Source organism: Rhinolophus sinicus, chromosome 13 (genome assembly GCF_057876585.1).
Source record: "Rhinolophus sinicus isolate RSI-liver-muscle chromosome 13, RSI-T2T, whole genome shotgun sequence".
In the NCBI taxonomy this organism is placed as follows: Eukaryota; Metazoa; Chordata; class Mammalia; order Chiroptera; family Rhinolophidae; genus Rhinolophus; species Rhinolophus sinicus.
Window position 1 is genome coordinate 38995433 of NC_142513.1, and position 20108 is coordinate 39015540.

The 20108-nt window shown below is 37.9% G+C and overlaps 1 protein-coding gene across 1 annotated transcript in view; it reads right to left on the reverse strand.

The window, feature by feature from the left end:
- DZANK1 (double zinc ribbon and ankyrin repeat domains 1) overlaps positions 1-20108 on the reverse strand; it is a 96520-nt gene that overhangs the window by 36061 nt on the left and 40351 nt on the right. Inside the window, exons 9-10 of the mRNA XM_074317623.2 lie at positions 16395-16508; positions 9295-9387 (exon numbers count right to left, since the gene is read on the reverse strand). Coding sequence (XP_074173724.2) covers positions 9295-9387; positions 16395-16508 — 207 coding nt within the window. The remainder of the gene's footprint in view (positions 1-9294; positions 9388-16394; positions 16509-20108) is intronic.

Below are 20108 nucleotides of genomic sequence, written 5' to 3' on the forward strand. Positions count from 1 at the left end.
TACTCCATATGTCAGCTTCCTTCCCTTTTCATCTTGCTTTCCACTAGATCCTGATTTCTTTAAGGAAAATGGCTATCATTTCACATTTCTTCCCCACTAGCACAGTATCAGGTATATTGGCATATGGAAATCAGTCAAGTAGTTACTGAATGAATGAATAATTGATTCAATTGATAACTGAATATATGTACTGTCATATATTATGTGTCATACATGTATAATACTAACAATGAGCACACTAGGAAAAATGTTTTCTAAGGACAACTTTCCCTCAAAGACTGATGTTATCTTAGAACAGACATCTCTCCAGAAAGAGGCCACATCAGCCCCCAAAATCCACAGAGACTGAGAAAGATCTGTCTTCGTGTATACTTATCCTTGCCCCATTTCTGTGCAACTAGGGGCGACTTCTTGGGATAAATCTAAAGAGAAACCCCTTACACACTTTGGCTTCAGACTTAAATTTCAATTTATCCTACTGTTAAAATAGGGTTTTGACAAAACTTGCTGACTGGATTTCCAAATATAAAGCCTTCAGACCGTTTGTTTAAATGCATCTACTGTTCATGTGGGTTTTTTGTTTTTTTTATATAACATTGCTTTAAAGAAAGAAAAGTAATCTTACCCCATTCATATTAATGCTGCTAAACAAAGAAAAGACATAAAGCTATCAGATGGAACATGCATTGTTACTTCAATGGCACTTCAATGATACTTTCATTGTGACCTCTAAACTCTCTGACATACCATTCAGACAAAAATACAATTATGAAAACATTCAATTTTGTAATTGTTCTTGAAACAGTTTTGTTGATAGGTGAGATCCAGAAACAACTACATCACTGCAAATTAATACAATCAATTAAATTATTTTACTATTTATATAAGAAATCCAAAATGAGAAAATAAATCTTTTGCTCGGCAATTTACATAAATCTATCACCAAGATCACTCCAATAACTCCCAAGTGCCGCTTTTCTCTCTTTTTATGCTTTCCCAATCTCACTATGTTTTCTCCCTAGTGCCTTGGAAAATTATAAAGTGCAATTTCATAATGGGAGAGTGACATAAAGTCTGAAGCTATGTTAAGTCATAGAGATAATCAAATAACTATCAAAAAAGACTACTCTAAAATTGCAACAGATTTGATTTGGGAAAAGGTGGGTTTTCTCATCAAATTTGCCAGCTCATTAGCATAGTTTTAGTCTCAGTTCTGAAAAAGAAACACATATTATGTAACAGAAATCATCTTTTAAAAAAACTATACAGATTTTCCTTCTGGTCATGGTGGAATAAGACCATACCAAATGACTCCCACACAGAAACTATAAAATCTACTCATAATACATATAGGAACAGAAGCAGACAGACACTTGTAGCAAGAACATGTAAGCGGAGGGTGATATACAAAGTTAGTTCCGTTTTAGCCTGGGGCTGAAGGCAGTCCACATAGTGTATGTGAAGTGGTGGGAAAGGGGCAGTATTTCTGACTATGAGAACCAGAAGCTGGGTAATGTTTGGCTACTGAAGAGGTAGGGAGCTCCCAGAAAGAAAAAAGACAGAGAGGAGCTACCCAAATTCTGTGCACTCACATCTCTTACTGACCCATGAACAACACATGCACAAAATAGTCAAAGCAGCTCAGCCAAAGATGAAGTATCTGAACAGAGACCAGACTTTTTGCTCTCTACTTCCCCGCCCCCCCCCCCCCAAAAACACACACACACACAGTTTTCTTGGTTTTTCAGTATCTTGAGGAATTTTAGATTGTATCCTGGCATTATAAATGTTAAGTTGTGGTTATTCTGGATTCTGTTAATAATCTCTGGTAAGTGCTGGATTTCTGTTGCTGTAGTTGTTTTAATTTAGCAGGCAATAAAATACATGACTAGTTTGAGGAATGTACTGCCTAGAATGAACTAGAACTAAATGCCTCTGACTTCTGATCAGAAACCATGGAGACAGTAGAACATCCTTAAAGTTCTGAAAGAAAGTCAACCCAGAGTTATATATCCATCGAAAATACCCTTTGAGAATGAAGGCCAAAAAAAGACATTTTTGGATAAAAGAAAACATAGACAATTCACTGCTAGTAGACCTGCACTGTAAGAAATGATAAAGATAGTTCTCCTTGAAGGAAATGACACTGGAGAGGAACTTGGATCCTCAGATAAGGGTAAAGAACTTCAGAAATGATAAATATCTGTGTAAATACAAAAAAAACCAAAAACTAGTTTTTATCATTTTTGCTTTTTCTTCCTAATTCTTTATATACCATATAATTGTTTTTAAACACTTTTCATTTTTCAATTACAGTTGACATACAATATTGTATTAGTTTCAAGTAAGCAACATAGTGATATAGTGATAGATCTAGTACTCATTGTGATATAGTGATAGATCTAGTACTCATCTGACACTATACATAGTTATTACAATATTATTGACTATACTCCTTATGCTGTACTTTACATCCCCGTGACTATTTTGTAACTGCCAATTTGCACTTCTTAATCTCTTCCCTTTTCTCACCAGTTCTGCCCAACTCCTCTCCCATCTGGCAACCTTAAAAATGTTCTATCTATGAATTTGTTTGTTTGTTCATTAATTTTGTTCTTTAGATTCCACATATAAGTGAAATCATATGGCAATTGTCTTTCTCTGTCTGACTTACTCCACTCAGCCCAATACCTTCTAGGTCTATCCATGTTGTTGCAGATGGCAAGATTTCATTCTTTTTTTATGGTGAGTAATATTCTGTTGTATATATGTACCACCTCTTCTTTAACTGTTCTTCTAGTGATGGACACCCAGGTTGCCTCCATATCTTAGCTATTGTAAATAATGCTGCAATGAACATATGAATGTACATGTTCCTTCGAAGTAGTGTTTTCGGTTTCTTCAAATAAATACCTAGAAGTGGGCTTACTGGGTCCTTCTTTGTCTCCTTATAGCCTTTGTTTTAAAGTCAATTTTATCTGGTTTAAGTCTTGCTACCCCAGATTTTCTGCTTGTTGGTTTCAATTTTTATGAAATGTCTTTTTCCATCCCTTTACTTTTAGTCTGTGTTTGTCTTTCGATCTGAAGTGAGTCTCTTGTAGGCAGCATATGTAAGGGTTTTTGTTTTCTTATCCATTCAGCCATCTAACGTCTTTTGATTGGAACACTCAATCCATTTACATTTAAAATAATTGTAGATATCTATGTATTTCTTTTTCCATCATATTTTTTATCCTCTTCCTCCCCCTCCCCCCTCTCTCCTCCCCTTGGCCCCTTCTCCCTTTCCCCTTCCCCCTGCCTCCTTCCGTCTCCTTCTCCTTCTCCTTCTCCTTCTTCTTCTTCTTCTTCTGGAATTCCCTTTATCATTTCTTGTAATACTGGTTTGGTGTTGATGAACTCCTTTAGCTTTTTCTTGTCTGGGAAGCTCTTTATTTGTCCTTCAATTCTAAATGATAGCTTTTCTGAGTAATTTATTTCAAGAAAAAAAGACAGAAAACTTCCCTAACCTGAAGAAAATAGATATACAAGCCCAAGAAGCACAGAGAGTCCCAAACAAGACAAACCCAAAGAGGCACACAGCAAGATATGTCATAATTAAAAAGCCAAAGTTTAAACACAAAAAGAGACTCTTGAAAGCAGCAAGAGAAAAGCAGTTAGTTACCTACAAGCGAGTGTCCATAACAATGTCAGCTGATTTCGAACAGAAGCTTTGCAGGCCAGAAGGGATTGGCACGAAATATTCAAAGTGATGAAAAGCAAGGACCTACGATCAAGATTACTCTACTCAGCAAAGCTATCATTTAGAACAAGGGCCCCTTTGGTGATGGAAGGAGAACTGACTCTAGGTGGTGAACACACAATGTGATATATAGATGATGTATTATAGACACTTATTATTGTACACTTGAAACCTATGTAATTTTACTAACCACTGTCACCCCAATAAATTTAATTTTTAAAACATGAGGTACCTTAAACTATCCTTTTTTTTGTTATTTTTTTCTTTTTGCTGCTCTGATTGGGTGTTTTCTGCTACCTTATCTTCTAAATTGCTAATTCGATCCTTTGCTTCATCTAATCTACTATTGATTGCCTCTAATGTATCCTTTATTTCATTTATCGTACTATTCATTTCTGACTGGTTCTTTGTTTTTTCGCTTTCTTATTTTTGTTTCCTATCGCTTTATTAAAGGTCTCACTGATATCACCTATATCACTGAGCATCTTTATAACCAGTGTTGTAAACTCTGCATCTGGTAGATTGCTTGTGTCCGTTATTTTTAGTTCTCTTTCTGGAGCTTTGTTCTGTTCTTTCATTTGAGGCATGTTTATTTTTCTCCCCATTTGGGCTGTCTCCTTGTTTTTGTTTCTAGGTAGTAGGTAAAACTGCTATGTCTCCTGGACTTAGTAGAGTGGCGTTATGTAGTAGATGTGCTGTGGGGCCCAGTGGCACAGTCTCCCTGGTCACCAGAACCAGGTGCTCCAGGTGTATCCCTTGTGTGGATTGTGTGTGCCTTCCTGTTGTAGTTGAGCCTTGGTTGCTGTCTGAACATCAGTGGGAGGAATTGACCCGCAGACTGATTGGTTGTGAGGACTGGCTGTGATTCCAGTGGAAGAGCTGCTGTGCAGGGGCTGACCCTAAGCAGCAGGATTCACTTTAGTATGGCTCTGGTGCCTTCCTAGTCTTCCCTTTGAGTTTCTCCTTTGTGGAGGTGATTGGGTAGTGCTCTGGTGTTATCTGAAGCATATGCTGAGTGTGTTGGTTCTGGAGCTTCTTGGGATGGGCCCTGCTGCAGTCCAAGGTCAGCTACTCCCTGTGCCCTGCCTGGGGCCACTTGGTATGAGCTACAAAGTGATGGTTGCCATTTGTGCTGGCCTTAGAGGTGCCTGAGAGAGGCTTAGTTGGGAAATGATGCCAGTTGCTGCTAGTGCTGGGCTCAGGGCTGCTTAGCAAGAGGTATGGGGCACGCCAAGGCCAGATGCTATTCGTCTGGGGTTTGTGAACCTTTGGGAGATTATAGTAAAGTGCAGAGCATGAGCCAAGACAGGCCATTTGTATGGAATAGCCACTGGAAGCTGCCTGGGTGGGCCTGCAAGTTGGGTTGGGCAGGGTCTCGGGGAATCAGCAGGGCAGAGCAAATGGTTAATGGAGACTCAGGTATAGCAGCCACCTGACTTTGTATACTGGGTTGGGGGTTGGCTCAACAAAGGAACAATGGCTTCTGCCAGCACATCTCTCTGGGAGGGAGCTGCCTCTCCAGCCCTCATGCTGAAGCCAGACAATTCAGTTCCTCCCCGTATGTCTCTGGCACCTTTTGAGCTACTGCCCCAGTGACGGAGCTCAGAGCGAACGAGTTTGTCAGTGAGTCAGTTCATGTGCAGGCCCTTGAAGAGAAATACCTGGGACTCCAGCATCTCACCAGAGCTGCTCAGTGGCTCAGCCACAATCTCCACTGATTTTCACAGCCAGTTGTGGTGACTTTTCTTCCTGGCACCAGAACCCCCTGGGCTGGGGAGTGCAGCGTGGGACTGGAACCCCTCACTCCTCAGGGGTGACCTCCGTAGCCAATATACCTCTCCTGATTTTTAACCTCCGTATGTGAGTGTTGGACCAGCCTGTTTTGTGGCTCTATCCCTCCTACCAGACTCAAGGTGGTCTCTTCTGCATATCCTTAGTTATATCCTATATCCTATATTCTATAGGACTTCTGTTCAGCCAGACTTCATATGACTCTCAAAGATGGTTGTTCTGTAGTTTAGTTGTAATTTTGATTGACCATTAGAGGAGGCAAGCACAGCATTTACCTACTCTGCCACCTTGACCAGAAACCCACCATATAATTGTTTAAAGCAGAAATCACAACATTGTTATGGGGTTTATAATGTATATAAATGTAACATAAAGGATGGAGGTAAAAAGATGAACCTATCTAACTGCAAGATTTCTGTATTTTACCTGGTGTGATACAATAACTAATTAAACTAAAAAGTTAAAGATGTATACATTAATCACTAGGATAATTACTAAAAAAGAATGCCAAGATATTCCACAAAAAGCCAATAGGAAAATTAAAATGTAATTCTAAAAATTATCGAAATAGCCCAAAATGTAGGAAAATAGAAACAAAGGAAACAAAACAAATGGGAAAAGTAGAAATCAAGTAATAAAACTGTAGCTCAAAACCCAACTATATCAATAATTACAATAACTTTGATGGACTAAACATTCCAGTTAAAAGGCAGAGATTGTCGCAATGGACTTTTCAAAAAAAAGAAAACGAAAAAGAAACTACATATAAGCCACACACAAGACACAAGTAAATATACAGAAAACATATTCCATTTAAACAATAAAAATAGTGGTTCTATCATATGGGATAAAACAGGTTTCAGGAAGAAATGTTTTATGAAAGATAAAGAACATTTTATAATAATAAAAGTTAAATTCATCAGGAAGCTATAACAATCAAAAATGTTTATGTGCCTAACAAAATACATGATGTAAAAAGTGACAGCATTAAAGAGAGAAGTAAACAATTCCAGAATCATAGCTGGAGGTTTTAATACCTCTTTCTCAGCATTTGCTTGAACCATTAGACAATGATCAGTGAAGGCATATAAAATCTGTGTAACATTACACTTTGACTTAAATGATTTTTATAGAATACAATACCCACAATAAGAGAACACATATTCTTTTTAAGTGTGCCTAGTATGTTTTCCAGGTTAGACTATATACTGGCCATAAAACAATTCTCATTAATTTAATTGAAATCATACAGAGTGTTCTCTAACTACATTGGAATTAATAACCAACTTATAAATCATAGGTCAAAGAAGAAATCACAGGTTAATTACAAAAGAAATTATAATAAAAATATAATAAAACTGAAATGAATTACAATAAAAATTCAATTTATATAAATTTCTGGAATGTTAGTAAAGAAATTCTTAGACATAAATTTGTAGTTTCTTTTAGAAAAGAAGAAAACATTTAAATCAATAATCTGAGTTCTCACCTTAAGAAATTAGAAAAAGTCTCTTAAATTAAACCCAAAGCAAAGAGAAGTAAATAATAAAGAATAAGACTCAAAAAAGGAAAACCAAAAAATAGAGAAAACCAGTGAACTAGAAGCTAGTTCAATAAAATTTAAAAGTATCTAGCTGGAGACAAAGATTGATAGAGAGAGTAAGGCAGAGAGAGAACACAAATTACAGATATCAGGAATAAAAGAGGGGATAGCACTACAGAGCCCATAGACATTGAAATAGTAAAAAAGGGAATATCTTGAATAAAATGACTGATAATACTAAGTGATGACAATGTAGAGAAACTGGAACCTTCATATATTGTTGGTAGGAATGCAAATAATGAGGCCATTTTGGAAAAAAGCATGGCAATATCTTATAAAATTAAACATGAACTTAGATAGTACCCAGCAGTCCTACTCCTAGGAGAAATGAAAACTATGTCCATACAGACTTTAACGTGAATGTTCACAGCAGCATTATTTATAATAGCCTATAACTGGAAATGACACAAATGCCCATTAACTAGTGTATAGGTCAATTAGTTGTATTATATCCATTCTGTGGAATAGTACTCAATGATCAAAATGAAAACAATATTAATACATTAAATAACATGAATAAACCTTGAAAACATTGTGCTAAGTAAAGGAAATCAACACACAAAAAATTACATAGTTCTGTAAAAGGTAAAACTATAGTATCAAAAGAGATCAGTATTTTCTGGGGCTAGTGATCAAGGGAGGACCTCAACTGCAAAGGGGCATAAGAGAACTTTTTAAGGTAGTGGAACTGTTTTACATCTTCATTGGGATGGTGGTTAAAATGACTGTATATAATCACCAACATTCATTAACCTGTATAATTAAAGTAGATGAGTTTTATTGCATGTAAATTATACCTCAATAAATACTGGAACAAAAAGAGTTCCTTCAAATCAACTAGTCTCAGACTGTCAATAATTAGACACAACCATAAAGATATCTTGTCCAACTCCCCTGTTAGGGGATGTCTCCTCCAAAGAGATTATGTTGGAGTCCTAACCCCCAGTACCTCAGAATGTGCCCTTATTTGGATATAGGATCTTTACAGAAGTAAACAAGTTAAAATGAGGTCATTATGGTGGGTCTTAATCCAATATGATTAGCGTTTTTATAAAAGAGAGAAATCTGGACATAGATACAGGAACACACAGAGAGAAGATGATGTGATGACATACAGGGAGGAGGCAGCCATGTGACTGGAGTGATGCATCTACAGGCCAAGGGAAGCTTGAAGCTACCAGAAGCTAGAAGAGGTATGGAACAGTACCTTCCTTAGAACTTCAAAGAGAGCATGACCCTGCCAACACCTTGATTTTGTACTTCTTGCCTCCAGAACTGTGAGATAATAAATTTCTGTTGTTTAAGCCACACAATTTGTGGTGTTTTGTTTCAACAATACCAGCAACTAAATACACCCCCATTTGATACTAACCATGTTTACCACAGTAATTACTACCCACCTGTCCAGTTTCCCAAGGAATCTCCATAAGATGAGAACAAACCCCCCAAATATACATATTTATATTTATTATATTTATATGTGCGTGTGTGTGTGTGTGTGTGTGTGTGTGTGTGTATAAAATGGCCCCAAAGAAGCAAGATATTTTTCCTTCTAAGTTGGCTAGTAAATGCTGAGTTCTTTTTCGTATTGTTAGGCCAGGGCAAGAGTCAGCTGGAAGCAATTTTTAAAGCCTCCTCTTCATCAGAAACATTTTATAAACATAAAACAGATCATCTAAACAGAACCCATTCTTGCTATATAAACTGTACATACTCCTATGCCTTCACTTTAAACACTCAAAATTGGCTGGTAGGAAAACCAGAAATTGAGTGCGCATAGTGCACTCAATTTCAAAAAACCGCATGGCACAGTCAATGAAGACATACCTGACTGTACATGAAATATGAATGCATCCATTTTCCCACTGGCTGCTCCAGGCTTCCATGTAAAGTTACTCAACAAAATTGTAAGTAATGAATTTTATTGAATCCCCTTGAAGACTTTGAAAACAATTTTTTATTGGTGAATATATAACATTCTCTCCACATTTAGAAATGCTGCTTTCTTTACTATGAAAAGTTTCTTTAAAAAAAGTTTCTTTCGGTCTCTCTGCCTCTTCCTACTTCCTCCCTGTTCTGCAGATTATATTTATTTATTATCATTAAACATTGAACATTTAGCAGCCACTCAGTATAGGACTGGCACATGCAGTCAACCTACCTCTTGTGGTGAAGGCAGGGACCTCTCACAGGTAACACAGTATTTAAGGTGAGCAGGATTCCCTGTGCCACAGGTATGGCAGATCAGTTTCTCCTTGAAAACAGGAAATAAGAAATACATGTTCCTCTGGGCAAAGAACTGTGCAAAGAAATCATCAAACACAGTCTTTTCAGTCAATCAGCCAGCTACAGATCCTACTTTAACACCCAGACCTTGAAATTGATTTGATTTAGGAAGTATTACAACATAAATAATACCAAACGAATGTAATTTTAAAAGAAACAAAACCCCCCCAAAAAAAATTGAAAAAGAGTATTTGTCTGACCTTGGGAAGACAAATGAAATATTTTGCACTAATTATGTGTGAGTTATTACATTTTTAAGTGTGGAAAAAGTGACAGTCAGTAGGCTCTCCTCCATCTCTTGGCTTGAACAATAAACAAAAGGCCTAAGACCAGTAAAAGCTTATCTATGTTTTTATAAGTAATCTAGTTCTTGGACTGGGGTTTACCCCAAGGGGCTTGATGTTAAATATCAATTTAGGTTTGTTCTGTAGTTTCTCACCTAGAAATGGCAAAGTGGAAAGATTGCCTTAGAAAATGAATGGTAAGTGCGACTTTCCAAGTCAGGAACCTGGGGATAAGCTGCAATACAGAGAGAAAGAAAGAAATGATGGTGAAAGTAGTCTAACTAGAGTACGGTTATCAGAGGTTTAGTCACTGGACTACTCTACACTAGCATGATACTATCGCTTTCAATTGTCAATGACTGGTGACACTCAAACATCCCTTTCTACTTTAGTACCTGTGTTCTCCAGGTGTCCTGAAACTCATATAGTGTGTTTTAACGCTGGTACAGATAAAGATGATCAAGAAAAAATTTACTTCTCATTTGTTTGTCTTGTTTTTTTGTTTTTGGTTTATATACCGCATATCAGTGAAATCATATGGTTCTCTTTTTCTGTAATAAATTAATTTAAAAAAAGAAAAAATTAAAAAAGCCCAACTCCTGAGGTTTTAGTTCTAATGCCACTAGGTAGGCCTATGAAGCTCAGCCTTTCCAACACTGGTTAACTCCACTTCAGTAGAAGACTCCAAAGTCTTCCTAGTAAGTTGAACCAACTAAGGGAAATCGCAGTTCCCAACCCATAAAACTTCTAAAGTGCACAGGCTGACTGACTGCTCTTCAAAATGGCAGAGAATCACAGACTTGCTCTCACTGGGTCCTGACACTCCCTGGTTTAACCTTTCTTCAAAGTGGCTCAGAGTGTCCACATGTAATCTACAATCGCCAGTTTTTCTGTGAGATTTAGGGTTGAGATTGTTCCGAAGATGTTCCTCAGAAATGATCTGGTGAAACCCACTGAGAAGTGAAACAAATTTCCTGTCCCTATGCTAAAAAATATTGAGATCAAACCAAAATAATCTAGCTGTTTGCTGCAGGAAACACTTATTCTAGAAAGAAAACACTGTAAACCAAGTAAGACTGCTTACTTATTAGGTCCAATAGCTTACCTCAAGACCCTCAATCTACTGGGCCCACAATCCAAAACTAGTATGACCACACATAGTTACTGTGTGCATGCGCGTGTGTGTGCGCGCGCGCGGGGGGTGGGGGTGGTGGGGTGGTGACAGCACCTGAAATCTACTCTTAGCAAACTTCCAGTATACAAAGATGGATATGTTAGCTTGACTGTAGTAATCATTTCACTATGTATATGAATACCAAAACATCATTACCGTAAACATATAAAATTTTTATTAAAATAAGTAAATAAAAATTTTTAAAAATTAACATGTCAGAACTCTGCCCAATCCCAACCCACCTTGCAAACTCTCTTTTTAAATTTTTTAAATTAATAAACTTTATTTTGCAGAGCTGTTTTAGGGTCACATCAAAACTAAGCAGAAATTATACAGGGAGTAAATATAGGGAAACTACCTGTTCCCACACACATACAACCTTCCCCACAGTTACATTCCCCAACAAAGTGATACATTTGTTACAACCTGTGAACTTACACCAACACATCGTTATCCCCCAAAGTCCATAGTTTACCTAAGGGTTTACTCTTGTCAAATTCTCTTTAAAATCACCCAACTGCAGCACTAAAACCCTATAAATACCTTTCCCTGTCTTATCCCTTCTAAGACACGACTGAAACAGTCATACTGGTAGTCTATCTTACTGCATTGGGTCCAACCTTAGACACCAGGTTTCTCTAGTGGTTTTTGTGATGGCTTCCTGACACCATGCCTTGGCTCACTTCCTTAAAGAGCAGTGATCATGACACACAGATAGAAATACTTTTATATCATAATCACTACACTCACAGATTAATATATATTCATAGGAATGATTTGGGACTGAGGCCACAAATCAGCCTGCCTTAATGAGGATGAGAAACATCAAGGACAAGGACTTTAAAAAAGAAGCCAATACCCTCAACTGCCATCTCATCCACAGCATTAGCAACCTAGCTAGTTGAATGGTTCTAGGCAATTTAGTGAATGCAACTTAGTCACTAGGTAAAACTTTTACTTACAAAGTACATAGAAGATGAAAGCAATTTCCTAATCTCCCAAATGATAAGCTTTAATTAACACAATGAAATGAAGAATGTTGGAAACAAACTAGTAGGTCATTGCAAACTTAATCTCAAAGTTGATTTTGTAAGATGCCAAGTCAAAGTTCTGCTTGATGCAGAGCTGTGGTTACACTGGCTTTAGCCCAGAAGCTGGGGTCTCATAGGAGGTAACGGTGCCCCAGTTGTAGGAGTAATCAGATCGTTTTCAGAGGATCCCAGTCTTAAGCCTCTGAGGTTTGAGGAACCCCATATATGACTAGAGTTCTGGAGGTAATACCATATGTCACTAGTTAAAGTCCAAAGGAAACTGAAAATTTCTTACTAAAGGAGAGTTCGTGCATTTTGGTAACAAGGGAGATGCTACTAGTTTTCAGCTTTAGAAAATGGCCAATGTGATACATTTGTTTAAAAAACAAAACAAACTCTAAATGTGTGAATATATATGAATATGTTTCTGTGCATCTAGAAAAATATATAGAAAGACACCTATTAAACTGCTATTATTGGTTATTTCAGGGGAGTAGAAATAGAAGTGGGTGGAAAAATTATGCACTTCTTTATATATCTATGAACTATTTCACTTGTTTCAAAAATTGGAGAATTTAGAAAAGTATAAAATCCTCTCTTATTCTGAAACACAGACACCTTTGCCAGAGGGTAAAAGAACAAACTCCTGTTACTGTATCTTTTAATCAGGGAAGGTGAAAAAAATATATGATAGAGCAAAATTCCTCAACATTGACAACTACTGACAGATATTCCTGGGAGGACATTTTCTAAAAATCTATCGCCCTCGTAATATCTGAGAAAGTCACTGGGATGAAGAATTTCAGCCCAGGATTTCCAAACAGGTGTCCTTTTGTGAGTAGAAGCAACAACACTGATTGTCCAGGTTTAAAAATGAGGCGTTTCCCTCCAGGATCGATGTTATGGTGATAAAAGTCTCTCTAAAAATCAAGTGTGATTAAAATCTGTTCCTGCTTTCAACACTTCAAGGCCCAGCAGAAGAAAATCAAGCTGGGGACAATAGAGAAGGCACCATCTTCCACAACCCACCGCTCCCCAGCATTTAGCTCTGCAAAACCAAACTGCTTGCTAAGTTTTGAAGCACACCCTGCAGTTTCCAGTCTTGGTGCATTTTCCTGGCAAGTCCCACCTCACACATAAACACATACTCACAAGTGACTTCTCTTTGGCCCACCCCTTCCCCATCTGGTAAATGCGTATTCCTACACAATATCCATTCAGATGATACCCCCTTTTTCAAAGCTATCCCTGGCCCTGGTCCCTGTTAAGAGTTACTGAATTCCTCTCCTCTGTGCTTCCCCACTGTTGTCACACAGCAGCCTAGCAGACTGTCCCCCCATGTCTTTCCTTGTAGAAAGAAAAGTCTGTGAGACTGTGCCTTTTTGGGACGTCATTTATCTCAATGTTTTATACCTCATGTCTCTCTATCTAGTCTCCAAAAGAGGGTTTGCAGCCAATGATGAGTAAGATTCCCCACAGGGGGTGGGGGGGGCGGACAACTCAAGCCAGGCGGAACCCCATGGAGACCCCCCCGATGAAATGCCTTAGAAAGATCTGGGAAGGGGCCTTGTTTCCCCTTCCCCCTGCCTGGGAAAAGCCGCTGCTGACTCTAGCTTTCCCCTCTCACCTAATTGTGAGAAAAGTCTTGAGAGAGATAAGATTAAGCTCTCTCTGCTCAGCTCTGTGAAATAATTTCAACATGTGATATATGTCCCTTAAAAGAGTTGCATACCTCACCTCAAGGACTTTCTGCTTCGGCTGTTTGAAGATCAACAGAATTGGTTTGAGTTGTTTCTATAACGTAATAAATGAGTCCCACAGACCATGCCAGAAAAACACTACTACTCCCTTATATACTTATCAATAAAAACCTCCAGCTGGCTTTATTCTGAGCTCCAATCTTTCAGAACTGTGAGACCCCTGGCCTTCTGAGATTTAAACTACATTAAATCTCTGTATGTTTCTTTCTTAAAAGCTTAACCCAAGCCACCCCTTCTCGTACCCTCACTGCCCGTGTTGCACTGGACGTGATACCCCACCACCATGACTGCCACCTATACCATGGCAAGAAGCCCAGGTCATTAGATTAGGCACTGGAGCAGGAGGTCTAGGGGTCAGAGCCCAGGGACTGCAGTGTGCAGAGTGGTTCAGGTAGCAGCATGCTGGGAAATGTCACATCAAAAGGCACCTTTGAAAAAGCCCCTCAGTACCTGTGGTCTTGCACTGGAGATATAAGACGGAACCCAGAAAAATTGGGTGAAACTGAAGGAATGCTCATGGCTACACCATGGTGAAGGATACCAGCTGCCTGTGGCAATGCCCAAATGCCTGTGACTACTGGAGGCCTGCCTCGAGGCCTCACTCCTTCCTCAGATCCCTCCCCCCACCAATCCTCCCTCTTGTGGGGACCATAAAGTGGGTGGCTAGAAACTTTCTCAGGCTCACACCAATCCTTATGCCATCTTGGCACTGCTGGGAGTTTAAATGTATTCAAAATTCTTAGGGTGCAGAATATACTGTGTGTATGGTTAAGTTTCCAACCAAAACAAAAGAAGAGGGAGTATCAAAAGTGATTCAAATGTTTTGGTAAAAGTGAAACAATTAAGTGCTTCGTTATTAATAGTATAAGATACACACACTTGTTGAAGATATGTCTTCATTAAGAGTGATAGTAAATCATAACAAGCTAATGCTAAAACAAACAAACACCAGGGAAAAACATGGTGCCAATAGAAATAATCACGAGATTCTCAGTTCTGGATAAAATGAGAAAGGCAATACCCTAAATCATTATTTCCTGTGATCTTGAGAAAAATTAACGTTTCAGAGAGCCCTTTATGGAAGCTGTACCAGTTCCAGGAATATTTAGCTAACGTTGAAGCTTGTTACACAGTAATTTCAAAATTCGTAATTCCCTTTGAAAACTCAACATCAGAAGTTAAACAGGCTTGAATTTCTCAATTTCATCTTTGAATTCTTAGCTGGTTTCCTCATTATGAAGTACATGTTCTGACTTCGGCCCATAAATAGAGTAGAAATAAATTGCAAGTGATCATCTCTCGCTCATAAAAATTCTGCTTTAAAAAGGGATCACTTCTGGATTTAATGCTACTAATCACTATAGAAGTCCTGTGTTTATGCTCAATATAGGATCTACAGTTGAAGAAAACAATTACTTACTTAGACCTTTTACTTCCCTGCCTTTCCACCAAATGGGAAGAACTCTGGATTTCAAATGCTGAAGGTGGCCTGATATATATATATATATATATATATATATATATATATATATATATATATATATACACACACACACACATATATATATTGAACTTGGCTCATAACCAATACTCACCCTTATTCTTCCAGAATAGTTCAAAGAGTTTGGATGATATACTCTTCAAATACCCTGGGTATGTATTAGTAAGAATAGGTTCTGCTGTGATTAACGAAACATCCAAAATAACAGTGGCTTGAATAAGAGAGAAATTGGTTTCTCTCTCATTATAAGAAGTCCAGAGATAAACTTCCAGGGCTGTTTGGTGGCTTCCTGGGGTAACTTTTAAAGTTGTTTTTTTTTAAGATTGAAAATAGTCATCTAACAAAAAGAGCAGTAAATTTGCATCTACCTGACTTTGACCCAGCAGTGCTTCAAAATCTCGTTTCTGAAGGCTTATCTAGCCTGGGACACTTTGGAACCTGGCACAGTGAAGGGGAGCTTGGAAATGGAAGGAAAGTCAACTTATTTTTTCTCTCATAAAATTCAATACATTTGCCCATATAAAATCCACGTGGTCATTTTAGGAGTGTTACAGTTCTAATTTTACATTAAGTCCACAAATTTCCCTTATTGTTAATAAATTCTTCCTTTTTTATCCTCCGAATTCTCTATTAAATCTATTTTATCCTCTAGTGATCTTTACTTGAGATTAAAGAGGAGGTGAATAGGCCTGTACACTGAAAAATGAAGAAATGATACAGTTGTGTATTCAATAATTCTACCAAAATTTTTTTCACAATATATCATTTATCTAGAAAATTTTTTGGATGTATGCAGTGATGCTTAATTTTTTTGCCCATGTGACTATTAATAGTTCTAATCATTCTTTTCTACATAATAGGGACCCATAAACAAATAAAGCAAATGAAACCATGAAGCCACTTTAAGGACAAGATTAAAATTCAATATTAATTGCAATGATCAAGTTTAAATATAGAACTAAAAAATTGTCTAAGTTAGCTTTAGTGCAATTTGTCCTCCAACCACATTCAGTATATTTTTATATATTTCTCTTAACATTATAGATCCAATTGGCAAGTTAAACTCTTAGGCAGCATGCCTTTCCAAAAATTAGAGTGGATTTTGTTCACAGATTTAACTTATCAATTGTTAGCCAATTCCATCAGCTGAAGAAAGACATTTAATTGTTCAAACAATACTTTCTATATACTTTATTCATGTTTTTATAAAATCACATTTCATTACCTTCAAGCGGAGGCTGGCCTGTGGTTGCAACTGTAGAGCAAGAGGAGTCTCACACACCACACAGACTGGAGTGTTCATGGGCACCAAGTTTCCACATTCTGCACATAAGTACATCTGCACAAAGAAAAAGGTCAAGTTTGTCTTGGGATCTAAAAATGGAAGGCGTAAGTAGACCTTAGAATGTAAGATTTAGCTTGCTTTTGTAAAAATAATTTTTAAATAATTACTTTTATTTTTATTTTTTCCTATTAAGAATAAAAACATGTCTATTGTAGAAAACAGAGGTGCAAAAAAAAAAAACAAAATAAAACTTCCTCCATGATGGAGTGAGGAAGTTGACAATCCTCTCCCCAAAAAGCAATTATAAAGTTGGATAAAACTGTCAAAAAAACAATCATTTCAGGCTCTGAAAGTCAGCCAAAGACAGGCAAAAAACTGAAAATAACTGAACTTCAAATAAGAACACAAGTATGTATGGTTCTAGCATGAGGCCACTCCCATTCTTCTCTAGCTTTATTAGCATGGTAGCTCTACCAGGGCAGAGCCGGCTGTAAAACTCAGAAGCCTTGTGACTGCTCATGAACATGGCTCACTTGATTTGGAGAATTTCTAAGGTGACTATCTCAGTGGCAAGCAAACAGGGAGGGCCAGTGGCTCCACTGTCTTGAGACTGTGGTTCTGTTTGGGGCAATCAATGGACCAGCAAGTAGCCAGGAATTTAACAGGGAGTTAAATTCAACGATATATAATAAGTCAATTATAGGGGACTAGACAAATACTCCACATGCCCTTAGTTCAACTATATATAGTAAGTCAACTACAAGGGACTAGATAAACACTCCATATACTCTTAGTTGACTGGAGGTTATGTGCATGTGCAGCATAAGCCAGAGTGAGCCCAAGCCACCCACACATTCCTGACCGCACATGGAGAGTCAAGAAAGCTCAGCATAGGGGTGGCCGGGTAGCTCAGTTGGTTAGAGTCTGAACTCTGAACAACAGGGTTACTGGTTCAATTCCCACATGGGGCAGTGAGCTGTGCCCTCCACAGCTTGAAGACAACGAGCTGCAGCTGAACTTCCAGAGGGGCAGCCAGATGGCTCAGTTGGTTAGAACAGAAGCTCTCAACAACAAGGTTGCCAGTTCAATTCCCACAAGAGATGGTGGGCTGCGCTCCCTGCAACTACAGACTGAAAACAGCAACTGGACTTGGAGTTGGGCTGCACCCTCCACGACTAGATTGAAGGACAATGACTTGGAGCTGATGGGCCCTGGAGAAACACACTGTTGCCCAATATTGCCCAATAAAATTTTAAAAAAGAGAGACAGAGAGCTCAGCATAAAGTAAAAGCCAGGGCACACTTCAAGACAGCCTGAAGTTTGAATGTTCTACACCCACACATAACTCTATCAACAGAGAGTGAAAGCCTTACTTATTTGAGCACAACTTCTGGCCAATCTTCAGTTATGCACTCACTAAGTTATGCACACCCAGGGGTAATCCCAGACTCATAAGTAAAAATAAGGGGAAAAAAACCCGATATTATTGGCCAGAAATTGCAGGAGAAACTGCAGGAGAAACAGACATTAAGATTTAATCCAAGCAAACAACAAAACAAGAACACAAGGAGAAAAGTCAAAATCCAGAGTTATTACAATATGTTATGTAAAATGTCCAAAATTTAAAAACATTGAGACATAGCCTGCTACCGCACACAAAAAAATCCACAAAGTGCGACTCATACATACTCAAGGGGAAAAAATACAGTTAATAGAAATGGTCTTTGAGTATCCTGAGATGTTGAATTTAGCAGACAAAGATTTCAAAACAGCTATTATAAAAATGTTCAAAAAACTAAAGGAAACAATGTTTAAAAAATTAAAGAAATCATGATAACAATGATCCAAAAAATAGGGACTCTCAATAAAGAGATAGAAATTATTCTAAAAGAACCAAGCCAAAACCTGGAGTTGAAAAGTAAAATAATTAAAATTTTAAAAATTGTCAGAAGAATTCAACAGCAGATCAGAGATAATAGAGAAAGAATCAGTGAACTTAAATATAGTTCAATAGAAATTTTCCAATCTGAAAAACAAAGAGATAAAAGATTGAAAAAAATAAACAGACCATCAAGACCTGTGGGGAAACACCCAAAATACGAAAATACGTGTAATGGCAGTCCCAGAAGGGGAGTAGAAAGGGAAAGGGGAAGAAAAAGAATTTGAAACAATAATGGCCAAAAACTTCTCACATTTGAAAAAAAATAATAATCTACAAGTCAAATAAACTCTATCATTCTCAAAAAAAGATAAAGACAAAGAGGTCTACACTTAGACCCATTATAGTCAAACGATTAAATGTTAAAGACAAAAAGAAAATCTTGAGAGCAGCAAGAGAAAAAACTATTTATGATATACATCAAAACTATGGAGGTAGTAAAATAACATGTTCAAGGGGCTGAAATTAAAAATAACTAACAAACAAGAATTCTGTAAAACTGCCTTTCAAAAGTGAAGGTAAAAGGGCCGGCCCGGTGGCTCAGGCGGTTGGAGCTCCGTGTTCCTAACTCCGAAGGCTGCCAGTTCGATTCCCACATGGGCCAGTGGGCTCTCAACCTTTCCCGCAAGGCATGGTGGGCTCCACCCGCTGCAACTAAGATTGAACAGGGCACCTTGAGCTGAGCTGCCGCTGAGCCCCTGGATGGCTCAGTTGGTTGGAGCGCTTCCTCTCAACCACAAGGTTGCCGGTTTGACTCTTGCAAGGGATGGTGGGCTGCGCCCCCTGCAACTAGCAATGGCAACTGGACCTGGAATTGAGCTGCGCCCTCTACAACTAAGATTGAAAGGACAACAACTTGACTTGTAAAAAAGTCCTGGAAGTACACACTGTTCCCCAGTAAAGTTCTGTTCCCATTCCCCAATAAAAAAAAAAAAAGTGAAGGTTAAAATAAACATTCTAAGATAAACAAAAACAGAGAGAAATTGCTAACAGACATGTCTTTAGTAAAGGAAGTCCTGTCACAGTAGATGATAACCTGAGTTCACAGTAAAGAACATGCTCTAGGCTCAAAGACACAAATACGTTGAAAGTAAAAGTACAGAAAAAGATATATAATGCAAATAGTAACAAAAGACAACTGAAGTGGCTACATAAATATCAGGAAAAAAAGACTTTAAAACAAGAAATATTACTAGAGACGAAGAGATATTTTGTGATGATAAAACAGTCAATAAAGTAGGAAGATACAGCAATTATAAGTGTATACGAACATAACGACAAATCACCAAAATACATGTAGCAAAAACTATGAATCAGACTTTTGGTAAGACTCCATCTAGCATCTGATCACTCTAAGTCTCGGTTTTTATTGGTGGACAATAGCGGTATTTTAGATCTCCAAGAATTAGCATCATTTCAGAGCCAGTATCTGGTAATCCCCAAAGTTTGGGGCATTACCTTTTCCACAATGCACAGTCACTCTATTGACAGCAACAGGTTCCTTTGGAAAAGGCTTTGAGAAAGATTTATGGTTGAGACCCAGTCTCCCTCAATCAAGGAGCTCTGGGTTTGTGACTTGACTTAGATCTGAAAACTAGCTGACAGACTTAGATGTTCTATTGTGATGACTCAAATCAGGTTTCTGGCTACAAGACCTAGTGTTTTTGTTTGTGTGTTTGTTATATAGACCATGCAAGAAATACATCTATTTCATT